General features: G+C 28.5%; 2 protein-coding genes across 2 annotated transcripts; both read left to right on the forward strand.

The window, feature by feature from the left end:
* The first annotated feature begins 12,901 nt into the window (after positions 1-12,901).
* Positions 12,902-16,908, forward strand: LOC136078356 (uncharacterized). Its single transcript, XM_065794057.1, has 3 exons — positions 12,902-16,359; positions 16,519-16,627; positions 16,772-16,908. The coding sequence occupies exon 1, from the start codon at positions 13,575-13,577 to the stop codon at positions 15,450-15,452; it is 1,878 nt and encodes a 625-aa protein (XP_065650129.1). The 5' UTR covers positions 12,902-13,574; the 3' UTR covers positions 15,453-16,359; positions 16,519-16,627; positions 16,772-16,908.
* LOC136078863 (uncharacterized) lies at positions 16,161-18,132 on the forward strand. The gene is made up of 5 exons (XM_065794679.1): positions 16,161-16,359; positions 16,851-17,114; positions 17,271-17,324; positions 17,417-17,640; positions 17,976-18,132. The coding sequence occupies exons 1-5, from the start codon at positions 16,161-16,163 to the stop codon at positions 18,120-18,122; spliced, it is 888 nt and encodes a 295-aa protein (XP_065650751.1). The 3' UTR covers positions 18,123-18,132.
* The last annotated feature ends 5,187 nt before the right edge of the window (positions 18,133-23,319 follow it).

Raw genomic sequence — 23,319 nt, forward strand, 5'->3', positions numbered from 1 at the left:
CGTGGAGATGCTGTTGCTCAAATTGGATTCGTGAAAACATTTGAAGCTATAAAAATGTAATAGAAATTGATGGATGTTCTTGTCGTGAAGAGAAAATGGCAAAAATTAAAGATGTAGAAAGAAATGGTGGTTTTGGTTCCACTGGAAAATAAATTTTTGTAATATTTTTTTATAATTATTCACAGTTTTTATTATTTTTTTAGATTAGTAAAAAAAATTATGGCTAATGGGATTAAATTTGACGGTTTTCGAGTAAAAGAAAGAACGCAAGAAGAAAATGTGAGACCTGGTTTTACCATTTGTACTGACAATCCAAGTTTTCTATTTAGCGGTTTGTATAATAGTAAAATAAAAGATTTGGATTTTCGTTTGTCCATTTAGACGAAATGCATAATAATGGTGGTCATGGTAGTCAGATATGGATTTTCAAGAATTTTCACGAACAATTAAAAAATGAGAGTAAAGCTTATTAGAGCGTACCATTTTATTTTAAAAATTTTCATATTTTAATGAAATTATCAGTAAATACGAAATGCGATCATCACAATGAAGAAGAAATAGGATTGTATATAAAGATGCGATCTACACCTTATGATGCCATTTTAAAATGGCCTTTTTTAAATCATAACATAATATTTAAAATATGTGGACTACATGGAAAACAAATTAAAAAAATTTTTCTTACAGATAACAAGGTTGCTTTTCAAAGATCTCTAAAAGATGGACAAAATTGTGGTTATGGTTATTGTGACTTTATGAAAAAATCGGACATTTATGATTATTTAGTTGAAAAAAATTTATATATTAAATGTAAAATTAATTATTTTTTTTTAATTTTTAGTCAACTAATAATGTTTGCTATATTATGTGGAATATTTGGTGTTTTATTTATTTATTATGTCGTCAGAGTTAGGGTTAGGGTTAGGGTTAGGGTTTTGGTTAGATTAAATGAATGAAGAAAAATTAAAAGAAATGAGAAATTGTGAAATTGAAGAAATTGTGTTCGTGATATAGATACAGGTTTATTGTCTTATGTTTGGGATGATATCAAATACACAACTATTTAAAAGTTCTTACAAAAATATTTATAGAGAGCAATAATTCCATAAAATAGTTTCATCGTTATCAAAAAAATAATGTCATAATAACAGCAAACGATAAACAAATTTTAGAATGTAGAAAATTTTTAAGAAAATATTTTAAACGTTTAATACTAAGAACAATGTTAACAACTATTAATTTTCATGATATTGTTTTGTTTATTTAATGATTGTAATTTTTTTAGACAACTAATTAAAAAATGACTACTTGTATTTAAAATAATAGTTGGAAGGAAGATAATATTATTTGGATTACCAAATACTTTGACCGAGAACATCATTCTGAAAACGAATTATGGCAATGTTTGGAAAAAATATCTCAAGATTTTTGTTTTCATTTTGTTATCCTTAAAGAATTTTAACTATTGATGAACATCAAGATGAAATATTAAAGGAGATTGAAAAATTAATGGAAATTATTAACGGAAACAGTAAACACAAAAAAAAATATAAATCCGCGAAATTTGTTAACAGAAATGTTAACTTGTATGATTGCGATTTCCAATCTCGCAATTGAAGAAAATGATTTTATTGTATCGAAAGAAAAAGAAGAATTTATGAGAGGAGACAATTCAATGTATATGTATATGAAAACAGATGTAGACTTAAAAGATTTTATCTATTTATCTAAGCATGAAGAAAGATTAATGTTAAAAAAACAATTAAAAATTATTTTATCACAACTTTTATAAATATTCTTAATTAGTCATTTTTTATAAAACTTTTGTATACTATTTTTTTAAATTTTTGTATCATGTTTGATATTTTTTTAGGTTAACTAATAAAAAAATGGATTTCCTTCATGAATTTAAATATAGAAAATATGTCTCATATTTACAAAAAGTTGGATAAACATAATGCAGATATTGCTTTTGAATATAAAATAGTAAAGTATTTTGTTGAATATGGTAATGATGTTGAACATATTATTAAAAACTTTCATGTCAACAGACTAAAAGAAGCTATGGACGAAATAAGTAAACTAATTCGAGAAGAAATGAAAAACAGTATTCATTTTGCTGACTTGTTTCATAATTTTTTAATTGGATATATTATTGTTACTTTATGTTGCAAATCGATTAAAGATGGTTATTTAAAATAATGAAACGTTCTTACAATTCGTCTGTTTATTTTATAAAACCTTTGGAAGGACCCACAAATTTACGTTTTATTCAAGATGCCAATCTTCGTGGAGTTTTTACTATTTTAGAAAACGATAGCGGATGGAGGTTGATACGATTATGCAATATCAAAATCAAATCACTATATAATTTAACAGAAAGATCAATGATGAAATTACGAAACCTCGAATTGTCAGAATATAAAAGAAAAATGCTCATGTCAGATGAGCAAATTCAAAAAAAGAAAAAACATAATAGAACATGCTACGAAAAAAAACGAAAATTCATTTGTTATAAAAAAAAATCAATAAAAGAAATTGATGTAGACGAATGGTTTGGGGAATGGTATAGACCTCATTCTACAACACAATGGCAAAATTTACAAAAAGGTCTTTCTTATATTAAATTATCTTACGAGCAGAAAAAAAAGATGTTTTTGGAGTATAGTATTTTGTTCGAACCTGGTTTATGTCTTTATTCTACTTTTCTTATCTCTTTGTTGGGTCGACAATGGAATGTCACTACAATTAAAGAATGGATTAAAAAAATTTTGGAAAAAAATACAACTGATTTACAATCTGAAAAAAACATTTTACAGCTCCTTTTTGAAAATTAATATGAAGAAAATGTTCTTGCTTGGAAAAACATTTTACAAAATTTAAAAGAAAAATCTAAAAATGTGTCATTTCAAACTTTTATTGATTTGTGTCACTGTTTTGCTTAAGAAAATACTTTTGATCGTATAAGCATTAAAATTTTTGCCGTTAACAAAAAAAATACCAAAATTCGTTTATTGCATTCTAAATTAAAATCACAATATAGAAGTACTCTTACAAAAGTATTAAAAGTGGTATTCGAAAGCGCAAACATTACCAAAGACGATCAAGATTCTCAAAGAGTTTTTATTAATGACGAGGAAAGAAATAAAGCAAATTAACGGAGAAAAACAATCAACACAATAAAAATTTGTATTTTTTAAAAAACAATTCTTTTCATGCTATAAGCATGTTGAATGAAAAATTTTCTACTGTACATTTTTCTGCAAACAAGACACGTGTTCTTTTTCAATGTTCAGAATGTGGACAAAAATTTACTACAGTCTTGAATGTGACGGTTATTTTAAACCTGACAAATTTACATACAGCGATTGCATTATTCATTATTGTCCACAAAAATCATTCATGTGTACAAGTAGAAACTTATTTCCTTTTTTAATGACGTTTGATTGTGAAACTAGTATTGCAAAGTCAAAAGAAAATGCTACTTTGAAAGTCAAACCTTTATCCGAGTTGAGTTATCATTGTCACAGTATCGTAATTCAATGTATTCATGAAAATTAGCAGAAGAATGTTTTGGTTTGGATGAACAAGGACACGTTATCACACAATGGATTTTTTATTATGAAAATACTATTGAAAGTTTAGAAAGAAATCATTTAACGTGTTTACCTCCATATTTTCAGCCAAGAATTTCTTTACTTCACAAAACACATAGAAGTATATTGTGGGAAAAATTAAATTCTGCTTGTGAAAATATAGAAAAATTAAAAATGGAATTGAGAGTTTATGATTTAACAGCTTTAGCAGATACTTTAGTTCGATTTGCTTATGAAATATGTTTACCTCGTTTTTAAAATTTAAATATAACATTAGAAGAAAGAAATTTAATATGGCAAGAAGAAAATTGTTTATGTTCTATTTGTAGATATCCGGCAGATAAAGTTCGTCAATCTGAGATTTATAAAAATAAATTTTTTTGCTATAAATTTTATAAACTACTCATAATAGCAAGATTAAATCATAACGAATTTCGTATTTACAATGACAAACGAATTCAAGTTGTTAATATGATGTTTCAAAGAGTAGGTTGTTTAGAATTGTTTATGTTGCCTTCGAATGTGCAAAATTATTTAATCAACAGTAATTCAGAAAAAATAAAACAAGACTTATTTAAAGTATCAAGTTTGCTTTATATTTGTTCTAGATGGTGGGAAAAATTTGAATACCTACCTGCCACTAACGGTTTGTTAAGTGATTATGTGAGAATAACCAGTGGAGATCTTGTTGAATACATGAAACAATTGACACGTATAATGAGCGAAAATCAACCTAATACATATTTTGATCAAGACAATATTGAGTTGTTAGATGATCCATACATTTTAATCAAAATCTTTCGCAAATGTATCAATGAAGTATGCACTCAAAATAGCGATAACCTATTTTTTTGTTTCTTATGAGAAAAATGAAGCAACCTGTCTACGAATTATGGTATCATTGCATGTTGTTTTCTTTTAATAATCAATTTGAAAAGAAATTTAGTTTATTAGATTTTATTCAAGATGGAAAAGATAGAGAAAAAATTTTATATAAATGCAATGCTTTACTAAACGCTTTTGAAGATTATCTAGTTATCGACCACGATCATTTTTCAGGACAAATATATGGATTAGCTCATTTTTTTTGCAACAGATTTTTGAAACAAAAATTTAGGTAGATATAGTCAACATTTATCTTGTCCTACTTTTGCACACAACGCTTCTTTTGACAACCGTATTATGATTGTAGAAGGTTTAAAAAAGTATTTGATATTCCTTTATACGGCTATTTAGGTAAATCTGAAGAGTTGCCTTTTAACGCTTTTATACAATATAGCAGCATGGAAGATGTTTTTGTTACATCAAAAAATATGAGCAAAGTTATTATTATCTGCATTGGCAAACATATTAAAATTGTGGACAGCTCGAAACTTTTAAATTGCTTGTTAGAACAAGCCAGTAGTATGTTATCACAAAAAGCTTAAAATCAAATTGTCAACACCAAATTATTAACTTAACCGACAATTAAGAGTTTAAAAACTGTTTTATTAAAAAAACATTATTTCCTTACTCGCAAATAACAGAGGAACTTTTAAACATTGAATATAAAACAATTCCACCTATTGAATTATTTGCTCAAAACGATTTTATGAAGTCTAAAAATTTACAAGAAGAAATTAAAAAAATCAAAGAAGCTTATGAGTGTGTTCAAAAATTGTGGAACTTTTTAAATTTAAAAACTTTAAAATCTTTATTACATATTTATACTGCGCTAGATGCAGTTTTATACGGTTCTGTTTTGATTGATTTCGACGAAAGAACATTTGAATTTACAAAGTTTTATATTCTTAATTATGTTAGCATTTTTATTTATACAAGCAAATTAAATTCTGCAACAAGTTTAATTCCTATTCAATTTCCTCCGACCAACGAACATCAAAAAATGATTGAAAAGAGTATTCGAGGAGGTGTGTCAAAAAACGGTACACAAAAAAACGCCATCTATACCGATTACTTTGAACCTAAAATAAAAGATCTGAAATTAAAAAATAGCTTATTAAGAAGTTGTTTATTTTTTTATGGACGAAAATGAACAAAACGGTAGAGCTCAATTAAAACTTTTACCTTTCCATATGAAATATTCTTTTGATTTATACTGAAGTACTGTAGATAATGTTATTCAAAATATCATCGCGTTAATTTCAACGGGTTTTCAACTAGCGCTTTAGTTCATTGTCAAATAACCATGAAACCAGAATATTAAGATCAAGTGGGTGGTTTTTCACCTATGGTAGAAAAATAAATAATATCATTACAGGATTATTCTCCTACTAAAATTGTATCTAAACGTTATCTAAAAAACAATTGAAAATATACTATAGAAAAAGACAAAACAATTAAATTGGTCATGAAATTAAGTTCTCATGAAACCTGCAAATTTTTAGACACTTTAATATAATTAACTACGTGTTGTGAATGTTTTGTTGAAAAAATTTACTATGTAAATTTTTTCAACAACACATTCACAACTTTTTTGCGTTATCTGTTAGCTCAAAAAATGGTAAAAAGAAATATGGAAAAAAGAAAAGAAGCCATTAAAAAAGGAGACAAAGTAGTTGACGCTTCTTGCAAATTAAAAATTAACGGACATTACGGAATATTAAGTCAACAAATTGCACAAAAACTAAATACTACTTTTATCAATCACGAAGAAAAAGCTTTTCAAAACATCATTGAAAATTTTTAAAACATTCGTCATGTTTTAATTCGAGAAGGACAAAGTCATGAGAATATTAAATTATTACTCCCTTTTCATTTTCAAAATTTATTATATAACGGATCCCTATTTATTGGTGTTGAACCAGAAAGATATAAATTGGACGTTTTTGAAAAAAAAGTATGTTTAGATTATTACGAGACTGTTGATTTTAATTATGATGATTCTTTTAAAGAAAATCTTCTCAATTTGATTAGCGATGTCAAAACAAAAAGTATTTTATTTCACGATGAAAACAATCATCAAGAAATGAAAGATGTTTTTGAACTTTTAAAAACAAAAGATCATAAAAAGCTTTCATTTTAACTACCACCGAAAAATGCAAATAAATTAATAAATCTTTACGTATTGTGGCTTCGCAAATTTTGTCTTATGCAAAACTCAATGCAGGACGTTTTAGTTTGGAATTGGGTCAAGTATTAAGAAATCATGGAGCAGAAAAACATTCAGTAGTAACAGATACTGATTCTGGTTGTTTTTTTATTACGCAAAAGAAAAACAAACACAACACACTTTCCTCGACATTTCGTGAAAAAGTAGAAGAATGGATTTATTTTTCAAAATTCGGAGATCGTTGGATGGATTATTCCAATTATAAAAAAAACTGATCCTTTTTATTCCACTCTTTACGCTAAAGAAATAGATCAATTTCAAAACGAAATACCACTTCCCTATTACATAGCTCAAGCTTTTGCTATGGGACCTAAATGTTAAAGTGTTCACAGCGTCAACGGTGACAAAGAAAAAGAAAATGTTTACAAAAATAGAGCTAAAGGAGTACCCAATTCTAAAATTTTATTTTCAAATTATGTTAACGCTTTTGATACTTTTGCAGGTACAGAATTGTTTAGTGAAATCCCTTTTGCAGTAGTAAAGGAAAAACAACCTATCGAACAAAATAGAATGAATGTTAATTACAAACAAGTTAAAATACAAACACACGTTATTGTTTTTTTAAAAAGATTTACACAAAAAAATTATGTTTTTGATGACGGAGTCATGACTGAAATTCGAGATCATTATCTTTTAGAACCGATACGATAAGCATATTCAAAAGTTTTACCTAATATGGAAAAATTTTGTAGTGATGAACACATCCAAACATTACTTCAAATTGAAAAAAATATTATAAAAGAATCAGAGCGTTATCATACAATGGCAATGTTTAATCGAAAAGCATTGATACCTTTATTATACGATATTAAAAAGTATATAAATTTGTAAAATTTTTTTTGTAAACAAAAAAAATGTAGTATTGTTTTTTTGATCAAAAATTAACAATCCCACAACTCGAAAAGAAGTTGAAAGAAGTTGATTTGAAAAATTTTTATTTAGTAGAAAATACAGAAAACGAAGTTTAATATTATGACGATAAAAAAGAATTTTTTACTTCTCGTTTAATTCTAATCACTCTAAACAGACGCGAGTTAATCCCTGAAGCATTTTTAAGTTGTTGTACAGAATTTTTATTTGAATGTTTGAGTTTTGTATGTCATCTAGGCTGTTATGAAGAAGATTGTGAGCATTGTGAAGATTTTAATAGAATACATTATAATTGTTCTTGTCTTTTAGAGAAAAAAACGAATCATAACTTAATAGAGGACACTATATTACTAACAGAATTAGCACGACGATTGGCGATCAATTGAAAACCTTGTGGAAGATATTTAAAAGTGCACAAAAACTAACTCGATTTTATTGACGACGATTATAAATATATCGAAGAAAAAAGTTTTCAAATGTTAAAAATATGGAATCGTAACGGGACAAAAGAACAATTTCTTTACGCATTGGATAAACATTGGAACATCAAAAGAAACTGAACTCAAAGACGAAGAAACCAATTCACAAGTTTAATTTAATATTTTTAAACCTACTCAAATTGTATATCCTGAAAATACAATTATTCCAGGACCTACAAACAGAGGAAAATCGACTATGGCAAGAGAATTATTACATTGTGGAAAATTTTCTGATGCTGAAATGATGTTTGTAATACAAATGAGAGAACCTAGCAAATCTCAACACAAAACATGGAAAAATACTATCAAATCTTCTAAAACTAATTTAGAAGGTTATCATATTATAACAGTTAACAGTCCAGAAAATTTAGACTCAATAATACGTAGAGCCATTGATTTTTCAAAAGACAAATACGGTATTTAAAATAGCGATCATCAAATATTAAAAACAATACTTTTATTCGATGATATTAGTGCTTTTTGCTTAAAAGTCAACAATATACTAGCGCATGTTCTAGCGGCTTTCATCACGGAGTAGGCACCAGTACCATCTTTTATTCGGTATCTTCTAAAGCCAGTCAGTGTTGGAGCAAGTTAGTGTCCCATTACAAATGTATTATTTCTTTTGATAACAATAGCGAGATTGAAAAAATATTTAAAAATGATTTTCCTTCAATTGGCAAAATGCATCATCACGTTATAAGCGATTGAATAAATAAAGAAACTTCTAATCAACACAGACATTTGGCTTTATTTAAAAGAAACTGTTCTGTCGCACGCTTAAGAACACAGATTACGAGTAAAGAACAAAAAGTATTTATTCCAGTAGACGCTCAAGGTAGTTTGGACTTTGATTATAAAGACATGAGCGTTAACAAAAAAAATTGTTAGTTTTCAATCCTTTCCCTATGTCAATGCGCCAAATTTAAAAAATCATTTTTATCTCAAATCGCATCATAATAATTATAATCAAGAGAAGCAGAATAGACCACACAAAGAAGATGAAAACGATATAAATAATGAAAAAGAAAATCCGATAAAAAAAGTGGAGTGAAAGCGAAAGAGCAACCCAACTACTCGTAAAAACTAAAAGACAAAAACGATATGGATTGTGCGAATCTTCAAACGAATCTTCAGACGAATCTTTATACGGTAGACCCAGTTCTGATTCTGAATGATTGGGAAAGTGAAAAATTTTTACGAATTTTACAAAATGATTACGACTTATGCAATTCTACAAACAAAGCAAGTAAACGACAAGCGAGGAGACAAAGGTTGGCTGTTCGAGGACAGTTTTTTTTTAGTCAAGTCATCATATAACTTTTGTTTTCTTTTTGAAGATTTTAGTAACCTGTTAGACATCCATGGAGTTAAAACAATTTTGGTTTTTACAGTTTTTTTTTTTTTCAGGAAATGCTTTATCATATTGCTTGCAGAATTGATTTAAAAATAGATCATATACGTTGTTAACATCATGTGACTGCAATACCAAATTCCAATCAATGTTGTCTTTTAAAAGATTTTGAAATTTTTTTACCGAGTTTTGATTGATCTGTCGCCTAAACATAATGGATTGAGAAGGAATACTGTTAAATATATTGTTAGTAACTAGAAATGTTGGGAAATGATCTGATAAGTCAGTTTTGATTATGCCTGTGTAAAGACGGTTATTAAGATGGTTATTAGTTATTATATTATCAAGAAGTGTAGATGAGTTGTTAGTCACTCTCGTTGGCTTGTTTATTGACGGAATTAAATTATTTTGAAGAAGAGTATTAATAAAATTGTTAACATTATTATTTGAAGCATGGTTTATTAGGTCTATGATAAAATCCTCAACTAAGTAGGCATGACTTCGGGTTTTATTAATATTTGTTAAGAATGGTTTAAGATGAGTTTTTAATATTTTTAAGCTAGAAGATGGAGGTCTATATGTGACATATATAATTATTTTTTTTGTGGTTTTATTTATTATTTCAATGCATAATGACTCACAATCTTTTTCATTTACACAAAGAATGTGAGGTAAATTATAACTAATTGAGTTGTGAACAAAAATACATACACCCCCACTAACACCAAAACGATGTGGTTGATGAACTGATGAGTAATTAATTAGTTCAACTTGGGCATTTGTTTCACCAAGCTTACACCAAGTTTCCGTTATACAAATAATTTTAAAATCGTGTTTTAATTCATCCAACAAAAACCTTAGATTTTCAAAATTTTTATTTAAACTTCGAATATTAATGTTTAAAATTGAAAAACTATTTTTATTTTTTTGAAGATATTGAGAAGATTCAATAACTGTATTGTATTGGCTTTCAATTTTTTGATTAAGGTTATTAGAGTCATCGACGTCACTGAGTGCGACATTTTTATCTAGAAATTCAATCATAGAGTTTTCCTCCATTTTAAAGTAACACATATATAATTAAACGCAAAAACAGTTAATAAAATAGTTAGGAATAGTTTAAAGATAGTTAGGAATAGTTAAAAAAAAAGTAATAAACCAAACTCTTAACGACACGGTTTCGGGATTTCTTTCGTTTTCTTAGACACCTACTCGCGTATAATCAGCTTATCATATGATATGTATGCTTATCAATCAGCTTATCATATGAAATTTTCCCAGCTGCCGCTCAATTTTCATTTTTTCTCTAAGATCTTTTCTTATTAAGTTCGTTTCGAAGCAAAAATCTTCGTTTATGTAAATATTTTCACCCTTTAATTTAGAAGAATTTTATCTTTGTAGTCTAACAACTTAATAATAATTGTGCGTGGTGTTTTTGCATCTCGGCGTCCACAACGATGCGCTCGTTCAATTCTCACATTTTCCACCCCTAGAGTCTCCTCAAAAAGTTTTATCACTTTTATTTCACTTTCAGACCATGTTTCATTTTCATTCTCTTTGATGCCATCAATCCTAAGGTTATTTCTTCGTGACCGATCCTCTATTTCCCTAAGTTTTTTTTTAAAGTCAATAAACTCATCGTTTTTATGTGCTTCGGTTTTACAAAATCTTTTTTTTTTCAATAGACTCAATATTATTTTCGACCTTTTTTTCGATAAGTTCCTCGTGAATCTTTAAACTTTACTTTATATCAAATACATCCTTTTCCAATCGTTTAATTTTTTCCATGCTGTCAATAATGTTTGTTTCAGTTTTTTGTTGTCGATCACTTGTTATTTTTGCGTTTGCACTGATGAGTTTAAGAATATTTTCTTCTAGTTGTTTATTAGTAATACTATATCTTTTTTGTACTCCGCAAACATTTCCTTGAACATTATTCGAATTTCACTAATGGTTACTGCCATATTTAATAATTAATAGCAACTTGTATTTTTATTTTTAAATTTGTATTATAAAAATAAAAAAAAATAAAAAATTTCTTCGATCAATAAAAACACGTCTGTTCAATGTAAAAGTAAATAGTTTGTTACAATAGTTGTCTTTTTTATATCTTAGAGTTATGAAAGCCATTAGGAAAATAAACTAATTTTTTTAAATCTTTGTTTTTAAGAAAATATTCTGAAAATCACGGATGTTTTGAGTTGTGAGGTTTTGAGTTGTGAGGTTTTGAGTTGTGAGGTTTTGAGTTGTGAGGTTTTGAGTTGTGAGGTTTTGAGTTGTGAGGTTTTGAGTTGTGAGGTTTTGAGTTGTGAGGTTTTGAGTTGTGAGGTTTTGAGTATTATTAAGTATTGTAAAAGTAAAGTAAAGTACATTTTGTACAAAATTGGATAAAAAAATCATACATATTTTTGTTTTTATTACTATTTGGTTTTTTATACAATTACTCAAATTTACTTTAATACTTTTATTATTCCATGGCGCAAAAGCCTCTTTCAAAATTAGCGAATCAGGTTGCGCATATCTCTGCCTATTCTGATCCTGTATAGGGTTTCAAAATATGCCTAGGGGTGTTGGTACTTCAAACGATGAGAATACTGCATGTCGTGTATTCCAGCAAGCTGAAAAATCTGCTGAAATAATGGGTGTCATTTCTGTTCTTATAAGAAAACTGCATGCAATATTGTCAGTGATATCATCTGGATTTAATATTGAATCTAAAAAATTTTAAAAATACTGTTTTGAGATTTGTATACACAGTTATATATATTATATGGTATCCTGTCACAGACTTTACATTAAGTTCTGATTCTTGGACATCTTGTGGGAGAATTTTTTAGCTTACCATTTGGCATGCTGTCCGAGGAAGCCCAAGAAACCTCAAATAAGTACTTAAACAAATACAGGGAGTGCTTCACTTGAAAACGTGACAGAAAAAAAACTAATTTGGAAGTGTTTTATCGTCTTTTGTGTCATTCAGATCCTTTTACGGTCCAATACCGATAAAACAACACCAATAAAACAAACAGTTCAAAAAAAGCTATTCTACTTACAGTTGCAAATGCTTTATTAAAAGAGCACAGCATCTTGTGCTCTTTGTGACTTTTTTTTATGACATCTTTCTGATAAATATTTTTTGTATATTTTTTGGGGTTTCCTCACGGTAGAGGAAAACATGACTTTGGCAAAAAAAAAGAACTACAATTTTAGGCAAAAAAAAACTTGAAATAATATTCTTTTTGCTAATTTTATTGCTTTCCTCAAAACTTTTTTTATAGGGGAAAAAATTGCAACTTTTCAAAATCGTGCCATGAAAATCAAAGTGTTTTTTAAAACTAAGACATTTTTTGTGCATATTTTGTTTTTCAATATAACCCCATAGGCAAGCCCACTTAGAGCCGATTGTTGGCAACCTCATATGGGTCCTAAGTGCGTCTGATGTTTGGTTTATTTGCGGGACCAATACGGACAAACACAATTAATAAATAGTGAGCACAACTTTACGGGACCCGTCTGGTTTTGATATGGGCTTCCTATATATAAATTTAGAAGAGGGCAAGTCCACATAGGGCCTATTATGGGCTGACTCATATAGGTCATAAGTGTATTTGATAGTTGGTTTATTTATGGGACCAATGTGGGCAAACACAACAAAAAATATGTTAAAAAGCAAGATAATAAAACTCTACTGGACCCGTCTAGTTTTAACGTGGGCTTATCTATGTTTAAAATTTAAAAATAATTGACATAGAGGCAGATATGAAAAAGGTCAAATTGAAAAATTAAAAATGGCTAATCGCCTCGTGAATTTAGAGTTTATGAATCATAAAATGATGTTATTGATGATGTTAGGTTATTTTTATTTTGTTGTATTTTATTTAAAACATAACAATTTCTTTAAGGTATAATGCCTCAATGCAGTTTTAGTATTAATAACGATCATTTAAGAAATTGCTTTATTAAGATTATCTTTTATAAATAAATTTATAAAAGTAAATTTATCACAATGATAAATTTACTTTTTGATGTGTCATTGTTTAATGTTAATAACTTTCGTGAATGGCATTATTTATAATGTTCTATTGCATTAATATATTAATGCGATACAATTTTGTGGTTTTAAGAAACATAAGTACTCTTTTTTAGAAAAAAATTATTTTTATAACATGGAAAGATGTTCCAGAACTCAGCGTCGTAAAGTACAAAAAATTGTAAGCACACTGCTAACTAATTTAAGTCAAGATAATTTAATGAATGAAGAAGTGATATTAAACAATGGGATTGAAACTATATCTACACATGGTTCACATGTATCCTGTAATTGGGGTGATGAAATAACGGAAATCGAATTGCCACAAAATGCATGTACAGAAATTCCATCATATGGAACTTGTTCAACTTTAAATAATGATTTTGTCTACAATGAATTAACAGAATTTAGCAATGATTCTGATAATGAGTCAAGTTCAAGTTTATTGAGCAGTGATGACTACAATATACAAGAAGAACTTCAACAATGGATAACAGAATTCAATGTTTCACATAGGGCTGTTAATGCTTTGTTAAAAATATTTCAAAATGTGGGCGTTCATGTTCCGAAAGATGCTAGAACTTTATTAAAAACACCATCTAGTGTTGTACAAAAAGTAGTTGCAGGCGGTGTGTATTATCATGTTGGAGTTGAAAATGCCATTAGAAAGCTCCTACAAACAAAGAAGTTGCCTGCTGATTGTCTAAATCTAAGATTAAATATCAATATTAATGGTCTACCACTTTTTCGTAGCTCAAATGTGCAGCTATGGCCTATTTTAGGTTCTATAATTGAAGTATCTTTAAATGATGTTTTTATTATTGGACTCTATTCAGGTATAACGAAGCCATCTTCACTGTTTGATTATTTAAACGATTTTGTTACAGAAATGAAACAACTGGGTGTTGAAGGTATACATTTTATAGATAAACACTATAAAGTAACTATAAATGCTGTTATTTGTGATGCACCCGCAAGAGCCTTTATAAAATGCATTAAAGGGCATTGTGGTTATAATGCCTGTGAGCGATGCACACAAGAAGGTGTTTATTGTTCAAATAAAATGACTTTCCCAAAATTAGATGCACCTTTAAGAACTAATGAAGATTTTCTTGCACAAAAGGATGAAGAACATCATACTTCCAATATGGTATCTCCGCTTACTGAACTTAATATTGGGATGGTTTCTCATTTCCCTTTAGATTATATGCACCTAGTTTGCCTTGGTGTGGTTCGCAGAATGATATGTTTATGGATTAAGGGTGAATTTCATTGTAGGCAATCATCTAACACTATTAGCATAACATCAGCAAATTTGTGTTCATTAAGAGAAGCAATGCCTAGTGATTTTTGTAGGCGACCGAGACCTTTATTTGAATTTCGAAAGTGGAAAGCTACCGAGCTTCGACAGTTTTTGTTATATTCTGGAGCAGTTGTACTTCACAATGTTTTGCCACAACTCATGTATCAAAACTTTTTGACACTTTCCATAGCAATGATTCTTTTGTTATGTCCAAGATATGCTGCATGTGAACACTATCGTGATTATGCAGAAAAGTTGATGATAAATTTTGTTCAAAACTTCCGTATAATATACGGTGATAATCAACTGGTGTATAATGTTCACACATTAATTCACTTGGTTCAAGACTGCAGAATATATGGAGCACTAGATAATGTTTCAGCTTTTCCTTTCGAAAATAAATTGGGTATTATTAAAAAACTCATCCGTAAACCACATAATCCAATAGCTCAAGTTATTAATCGATGTGAGGAGAAGGCATTTGCTACACTTCAAAATAGAAAGTCAATGTCTGTTGAACAAGGAGCTGCTAAACTTTTACAAAGAAAACATTCAACAGGTATGATGCCTCCAAATTTGCCTTCAGGATATTATCAACAATATAAAAACTACAATGGAAAAAAGTATTTTGTTTCAATTTCTTTACGCGACAGTTGTTTTAAAATTCATGGGATGTTATCTTTTGTCAAAAAATATAATTCTATCAAATAATAATGAAATTCTTGTTGTTTACAATTCTGTTGCGGAATGCAGTTCCTTTTTTAATTATCCACTCGAGTCGTCTCTATTGGAAATAGTTGTTGTAAAAAAAATTTCCTGTCTTTTAAGGTATGCCAATATATTAGATCTTGAAAAAAAGTTTGTCATCATGCCTTTAGATAATAGCAGCTATTTAGCTATACCATTGTTGCATCAGAAGTAAGTAATGCAAAAATTTGATTGAAACTTTGACTCTTAACGCAGTCAATAAATTTATTGAATATGTTGTTAATAGATTTGTATTTTTTTGTCTATGTATTATACAATTAAATTTTTTTTTTTTTGTATATAAATGTAAATTTGAAAAAAAGTTATATTTAAAATCAAATTAACATAAATGATAAAAAAAATACTGAAGTTTTAAAATTAATTATATAGCTTTTGTGTCAAATTTTAGTATAACAACATTATGGTTGAATATTTATTCAACCACATCAATTTGAGTAGATCATATGAACATTTAAACCAATTTTAAAAACAGCAAAATTATTGTTTAGTGGTTTCACCTTCTATTTTTTTATAATAATGGTTTAACGTTTAATCTAAATTTGTTTAAATTTAACAATACTTTTAGTTTAAAAAGTAAATTTATTATTACATACTTCTATCTATAAACAACTTTGAATTTAGTTCAAATATTTTACTTCAAAAAACTTAGTTATGGCTTATGCTGTAATAGAATTTTGTGAGACAAATCAAGTAGAAGTTATTTCTACAAATTGGTTTGTTTCAGACCAAGAAGAATTTTGTTTGTGGCCACCAAAAAAATTATCAACAAAAGCGCAAAAGATGGCAAAAAATAGAGTGGCACCTGATGCTCAATGGGATGAGTTCGAAATTCGTGTCTTGGGAAAAGCTGGTATGGGACATTGTTATTGTTTTGTGAATTTTGCCAATGTTGTTTATAAAAGTTGGCAATTTTTTGAATAATTTGAATCCCCAATATTAGATCAGTTAATGTCATGACCAGGCCAATAAATATTTTGGTACGTCTTTATCATTATTTTAACTTATTTAGCAACTTACACAAGAGCAAGAGAAAAGCTACAACATGCAGAAGATACTTCTGATTTAAATTTTACGGAACAGGAGGCTGAAGAAAAAGATGTACCTATTAGGCGAAAAAGGTAATAATAAAAGTACTGTCTGCTCAATAATTTTACTAGTGTAGAGTGTATTGGTGTTTAGTTTTATAATTTTTAATTGAATAATTTCAAATGTTTTCAAACTATTCTAGAAAATATTTGGTGATAATTACATTTATTGTTTAGGATTGCAACTAGAAAAATTTCATCAGATTTTGAATCTGAAATAGTATTTGAAAATGACATTGATTATTTTCCTCTTAAGAAAAAAAATTAGCTGGGAAAACTCAACTTAGTGCCACAACTCAAATTCTTCCCCCTTCATTTTCTGTGCCATTTTCTGTTACGGCATCAAATTCACCAACATTGATAACAACTTTACCCATTATGCCAATATCTTATGAAACACCATTTTCATCTCTTGAAGTAGCAGCATTGATGACACCGACCCCATGTACTCAATTATCAAACACGACAACAGGTTGTATGTCAAGGACGGTAACAACAACATCACCAGTTTCAAATATTGGTGAGTTACATAATTTAAAAAACTTGATGTTTAGTTTTATAATTTTGGATGCGTACCTTGCATATTTTTTAATGTACTTAATCTCAAGCTGAATCAGTTGTTAGTAATTTGATTTTTATTATTTATGGTGTTATAGTTCAGTTAGCACTATTTTAGATGTTGTTACAGTACAAAACATTGGGAGTGCATTATCTTGCAATAATATATCTAGTAAGTGATTATTGATTGTTGATTATTTGGTTTTTTTCAGATTAAATGACTATATATGTGATAATGTAAGTAATTATTTACACTTTTCCAAGATCAAACAATGCATGGATTGGTGGTACAGTTGCTGAAAGTGTGTGTGGATATTCAGCAAACCCAGGCTATCCACACCAACATGCTAAATGCTATGCTTAGTCAAGGCAATGTAGTGGTGCAAGCTTCACGGTTACCAGACGGAATAATATTTCCAATGGACACCATAAAAGCTTTTGATGCAATTGAAATGAAGCTTAAAGATATCAACATTGCAAACATAATTGTAAGATAATACTTATGACTTAGGACATATTAGTTTAATGTACAGTTCAATATAAAATAGGAAAGCAATATAGATAAGTAGAAGCAACTATTTATATATATTTCTTTCCTATTTTATGATGAACTTTATTTAAGCTTTATTAATTTTAGCATAATATTTTTAGTCTATCGTATTTAAATATTGCAATACCAGTATTCTGGTGTTTAGTAAATATCATGTATCATTCATATATACTGTATATGCATTTTTGCTATTATATAATAAATTTTCAGTTTTTATATTGTTTAAGATAATCTTTTTTAAATTATCTTAATATGTTTGATTAAATTTTGAAGGTTAACTTTCTAGCCGGTATCGGCGGGAGAAAAGTCGACGAAGCTATTCGCCGTATGATGCAGCAGTTGTTAAACAATAACTTAGCTCTGCAATTTAATTGTCAGCGAGGGCAGTCAAAAAGAGTGTTAAAGGGTACTGAGTTTTAAATAAATTTTGGTAATATTTTTCTGCTATTTTGTCAGATATTAAATATAATTGAACATAAGTAAATTTTGTTTGGTTAGTATTAAAAATTGTGCACTCTGTTTTTATGTTTAGTAAAAACCCTTATGCTTTAGATTTTCAAAGACGATAATAATATTGTGTATTTCAGATTCATTAACTATTGGAAATGTATTATTTTTTATAGAAGCCTTAAAGCTTTACAACCTGACGTCGACATGAACGATGAAAAATTTCGAAATGTCCCTTGCAAAATGGTAATAAGATGGTAATAGAGCTAAGCGTGGCGAAGCAAGAAAACAGTCTAACAAGCTCTAATTTATTTATAACTTTTTTTATGTAATATAATATTTACATTAATAGGAAATATATATTATACTCAGCATATTTAATTTTAATCAGCATATATAAATTTAAAAAAGTTCAATATAGGTCCCAAAAAAGGGAGTTTATTGGGTCCAATATGGGCTAACCATCGAATACGCCATTAGGTCATAAAATAAAATAAAAGTATAATAAAAGAAAATAGGAGTTTATTGAGTCCAATATGGGTTAACCATAAAAAATTATGTATGGGTCAAAGTAAATAAAATAAAATAGGAGTTTGTTGGGTCCAATATGGGCCAACCATGAAAAACTCTGTTAAGAAAAACAAAATAAATACATAGGAGTTTGTTAGGTCCAATATGGGCTAATTATATGGACTAGCCCATATAGGACCCATTGATAAACCGCGGACAAATTTTTATGGGTCTCAGATAGGCTTCCTACATAGGGCCCATAAAACAGCCCACATAGGTCCGATATATGACCCATGTACTATTGTTAACTGGGTAATGTATAAAATATATTTATTGAAAATATATGGGTGTTGTATATGCTGATGACATTATAGCTCTACCCTCTATGACCTTCGAAAACTTAATAATACCTGTAATATATACACAAAAGAAAAATGCATAAAATTGAATCCTGAGAAAACCGAGTTCTTGCTCACCGAAAAAAAGAAAATTAAAAACTGCACAAAAACACTTAACAACCAACAAATAAAACTTTATGATAAACTTAATGATCTAGACTATTTATGGCCGTCCATGGGGTTGGTGGCGCCTGGGGCAAACATAGTTGCGGCGCCCTCTTCCTTTAGTAATAGTCGCGTATTTAAACTTTTTGTGCTGCCACCTATACTTTAGTTCTTACATAACCTACTAATCTACCATAAAGATAAATACAAATAAATTCAAACAACGTCAATTTTTTTCTGCGTCATCGATGAACGTAGGTAGGTTTAAATTAACTTCAGCTTGCTGCAACTACGCTCACTGCTGGCCACTGTCATTAGAATTGTTAGCAATAAGCGTAATGCTATACACAGGTTAGTAAAAAAAGTCTTTTCTGTCGGTGTTTTTGATTATATATTTTTGAAGATGATTAAATTGTGTCAATTAGGGGCAAGAAAACATCATTTTTGAAGGACTTTTTTGTGCTTGGGAAGTGGTCAACATTTGATTGATGCAGAAAAATTTGTAAAGATTCTTTGAGAAATTCCAAGCAGAAGTATAACCTTTACCAAATAATTTAGCCCGTCTGATTTAACTACGCTCTAGCTGTGGCAACCACAGGGTGTAAATAAAGCATAAGGGTTTTTTACTGAAACTCAATCTTGAACACCTTTTCGAATTGCAACCATATTAGCCCCGTAGTTATAGCATTGACCTTTACAGTTGTTTAGATCTAGCCTACAAGACTTTATTTCTTCAATTAGAAGGTTAAAATGAGCTTTACGAGTAGACAATTCACACACTTTATATAAAATAAATCTTTCTTGGACGATGACTATTGCTTCATTTTCTTTATGAATATAGTAGATAATTAAAGAAGTTTGGCCTTTGTGACTAAGGTCTGGAGTGCAATTTATAATAACTAAAAAATACTTTCGACACTTTACCTCATTCACAATAGCTTCTTTTACATGCGAAACTAAGAGGTTAATTATCTCGTTTTAAATATTGACACTTAGCACTTGTGAACGTGTCCATTTTCTTGGATAAAACCAAGGATGATCCCATTAACTTTAATGTACAGCTTTAATTAGCTTTCACGGAATGCAATATTATGCCCGCTAAGTACATAAAAGTTGTCACAATTTTCTTGAGTATGCTTCTCCGCCGTTCTGTTTCATTGTTAAGTTTTTGGATAAGACATTGATCAACAGCTTGTTCTTTTTTTATCCTGATTGTTGTTTCGATCCATTTCTCATAACAACTGAAATGAGATGGAGATGTCTCTTTTAGCCTCGCTCTGTGAACTTTTTCCAGTTGTTGAAACCTTCTTATTTTCTCAAAATATGATTTTGGAGTTATGTTAAACAGATGACAAGGAAGACAATAAGCTGAATCAATTTTTAGAGAGTATATTAGCCATTTCCTTTTACTTGTTCATCATTTCTTGCTACCATGTATCGAAATTCGCTTAAGAAATGGCGGTTTTTGGTTTTCAGATATTTTTTTATTGCTCTTCAGGAAGGTATTGGACTCATTTTTATAATGCAGTCTCTCTCTCTCTTACAGCTCTGTTACACCCGTTCTGGCCAAGTGGACGGGTCATTAGATAAGAATTTGCAATTGTCGCTTACGTGCGGAAAATCAGTTGTAATTGTAAAATCATCATCTTTTTCAACTATTATAGGCTTTAAATTACATTCAGGTTTTTTGTTTTTCTTTGATGCTTCTTGGGTGAGAATATTTATATAATAGTTTTTTGTTTATTTATGTATTTTTACACATCAACCAAAAAAAGAGTACATAAACAAATAAAAAAACAATAATATAAATAATTTTAATTAAACATTAAAAAAATGTTAAAAGATTTTTTCTAAATTCTCCTAATATAAAAATTTCAGTTAGAACCTTGTCAAATCAACGCGGCAAAATGTCGAAGGATGAAGTTGATAAACATGTTGCAAAACTAGCAGAAGAAGTTGAACTACACAGCAGATGGTTACTCGCACTATCTTCCTCTTGGTTAGATTATTGTTTGATTCACAAGGTTGTGAAGAATGAAAAGAATGTGTTAGTTTTGGCGTTTTACTTAAAACAGCTTTATGGGCTGCTGGCTAATTTTTTTATTATTTTGAGAACCTGACAGTTTTTTTTAACATTTTCAATAAAAAAATAATCAAATTCAAATTAACAGTGTAAAACTTTGTTTTCGTTTCTGGAAATTCTTTTTTTGAGCGGTCTCCATAACTTCATAAAATATCTTTACCATTTTAATTCTTGGGCGCCCAACATTTTTAGTCATTGACTTTAATGGATATTTCAGGTTCTGTACGTACACAACCTGCGGCGCCCGGGCCAGCTTGCCCCGGTTGTTCTTTCCAGGGACGGCCCTGATTACATAAGATACAAAAAGTTTACATATTGCCTCGTTTAATTGCTTAAACGCTGATCGCCGAATAACTAATTTCCAAGCAGTAATCCAAACTTGAATTCAATCAGGAATCCGTTTTGCTCACCCAATTATATAAAACTTTGGCTGTTACAACTCTAACTTATGGTCTTGAGCTTTGAGAATATAAAAAAAAATAATGCAAAAGCCTAATATAGTTGGAAAAAACGCACTAATTTCACTCTCAACGTTTCAAAACATAGCAAAAATTAAACTTATTCATTATTTTTTATTGAGAATATATCAATAAATAAACAACAAAACAAGCTTACACGGCGTTAATATTTAGCTAAAAATTTTTCAGCGCAAATTGTTTGCGCGACTATTAAAACTAAATGTCGTGTAGACTGGAATATTTTTACGTTTGGTTCAGTCTACACTTACATATGCAGTTAAGCAAGCAATGATCATTGCTTAATTGGTCAAAAGTTGAATGTTTTAATGTGTTTATATGTTGAAATAAGAGTTCTATTTTTTGTTCATGGAAGAATATATGTATTTTTATACATTCTTTGTTTTATTTTAATCGAAATAAATAAGTCTACAAAAAGATGCTCGTTAAACCACTATATTACCTTTTCTATACACACAGTTTTTCATTTAAAATTGATACTTGCATTAATATTGAATTATTATCTTTCTTTTTAGCTGCAGATTTTGAAAGTTAATAAATATATCTTGAGATATCTTATTTTTCTTGTAAAAGTTGACATTTTTGATTTTCAAAAAGTCTTAAAACCTAAAATAACGAATAAAATTTAAAATCTCTAACTAAATATAGACCTAACACACTAAGAACAATTTGCGGAATTTTTTCATAAATGAAGTAAAAGATAAGTATGAGTTTATCTCTGATGTTTCTATGTGACTTTTTGATTAATTTTCAGCCATTTTTGAAAAATATTTTTTTATTATTTGATTAAAAAAAAAAACTAATTTAAAGACTACATTGAATGTTAAAATGTAAATGTTATACTATTTTTTTTATTTGTAACTTGACATTCAAAAAAAAAATTTTTAATTTTATAGTTGATAAAATATATTTTGTAGAAATAATATTTTTTAGTAGGTATAAATAGTATATATATATAAAACAGTATGAAAAAATGTTTGCAAATATCTTAACTTGCAACGTGTGACTGGCTACACATCAGTTTTGTCCGTGTTTAATCAAAAATGTAGTCAGATCATTCTTTGAATTAAGTTTATGTTTATTCTACATTATTGTGTTGTTAGGATATTTAAACTCACTAAGTATTACTTTTTATTTTATTTAGGTGAGGTAAGCAAGCATTGTGAGAAAAAAAAATGCTTGAAAGTTTTTGAAGTTCCAAGTTTTTTTTTTTATTATTAGATCTTCATAAATGTGTATATTATTTGTTATTTTTACTTTTATATTTTTGTTTTGTTTTCTATTTTATTTCGTATTCATGAATTTCAAAGTTATGTTTATTAAATTTTAAACTTGTCTGGATTTTAAACTGCATCTTTTTTTGTATACTTGTATTGTAATTTCATTAAATACTTTTATGAAGGATAGATTTTTTACTTAATTACATATTATTAACTTATCATTAAGTTGTTATTAAACTAAAAAACATTTTTATTATTGAAGTTTATTATTAATTACAACAGTTTTATTATTGAAGACCTCCAGGAATATAAAGACTGGTACTACTGTGAATAAAAAGTATAAATAGCAACAAAAAAGTATTTTATGAATTATAATTA

This window comes from Hydra vulgaris, chromosome 03 (assembly GCF_038396675.1).
Source record: "Hydra vulgaris chromosome 03, alternate assembly HydraT2T_AEP".
Taxonomy (NCBI): Eukaryota; Metazoa; Cnidaria; class Hydrozoa; order Anthoathecata; family Hydridae; genus Hydra; species Hydra vulgaris.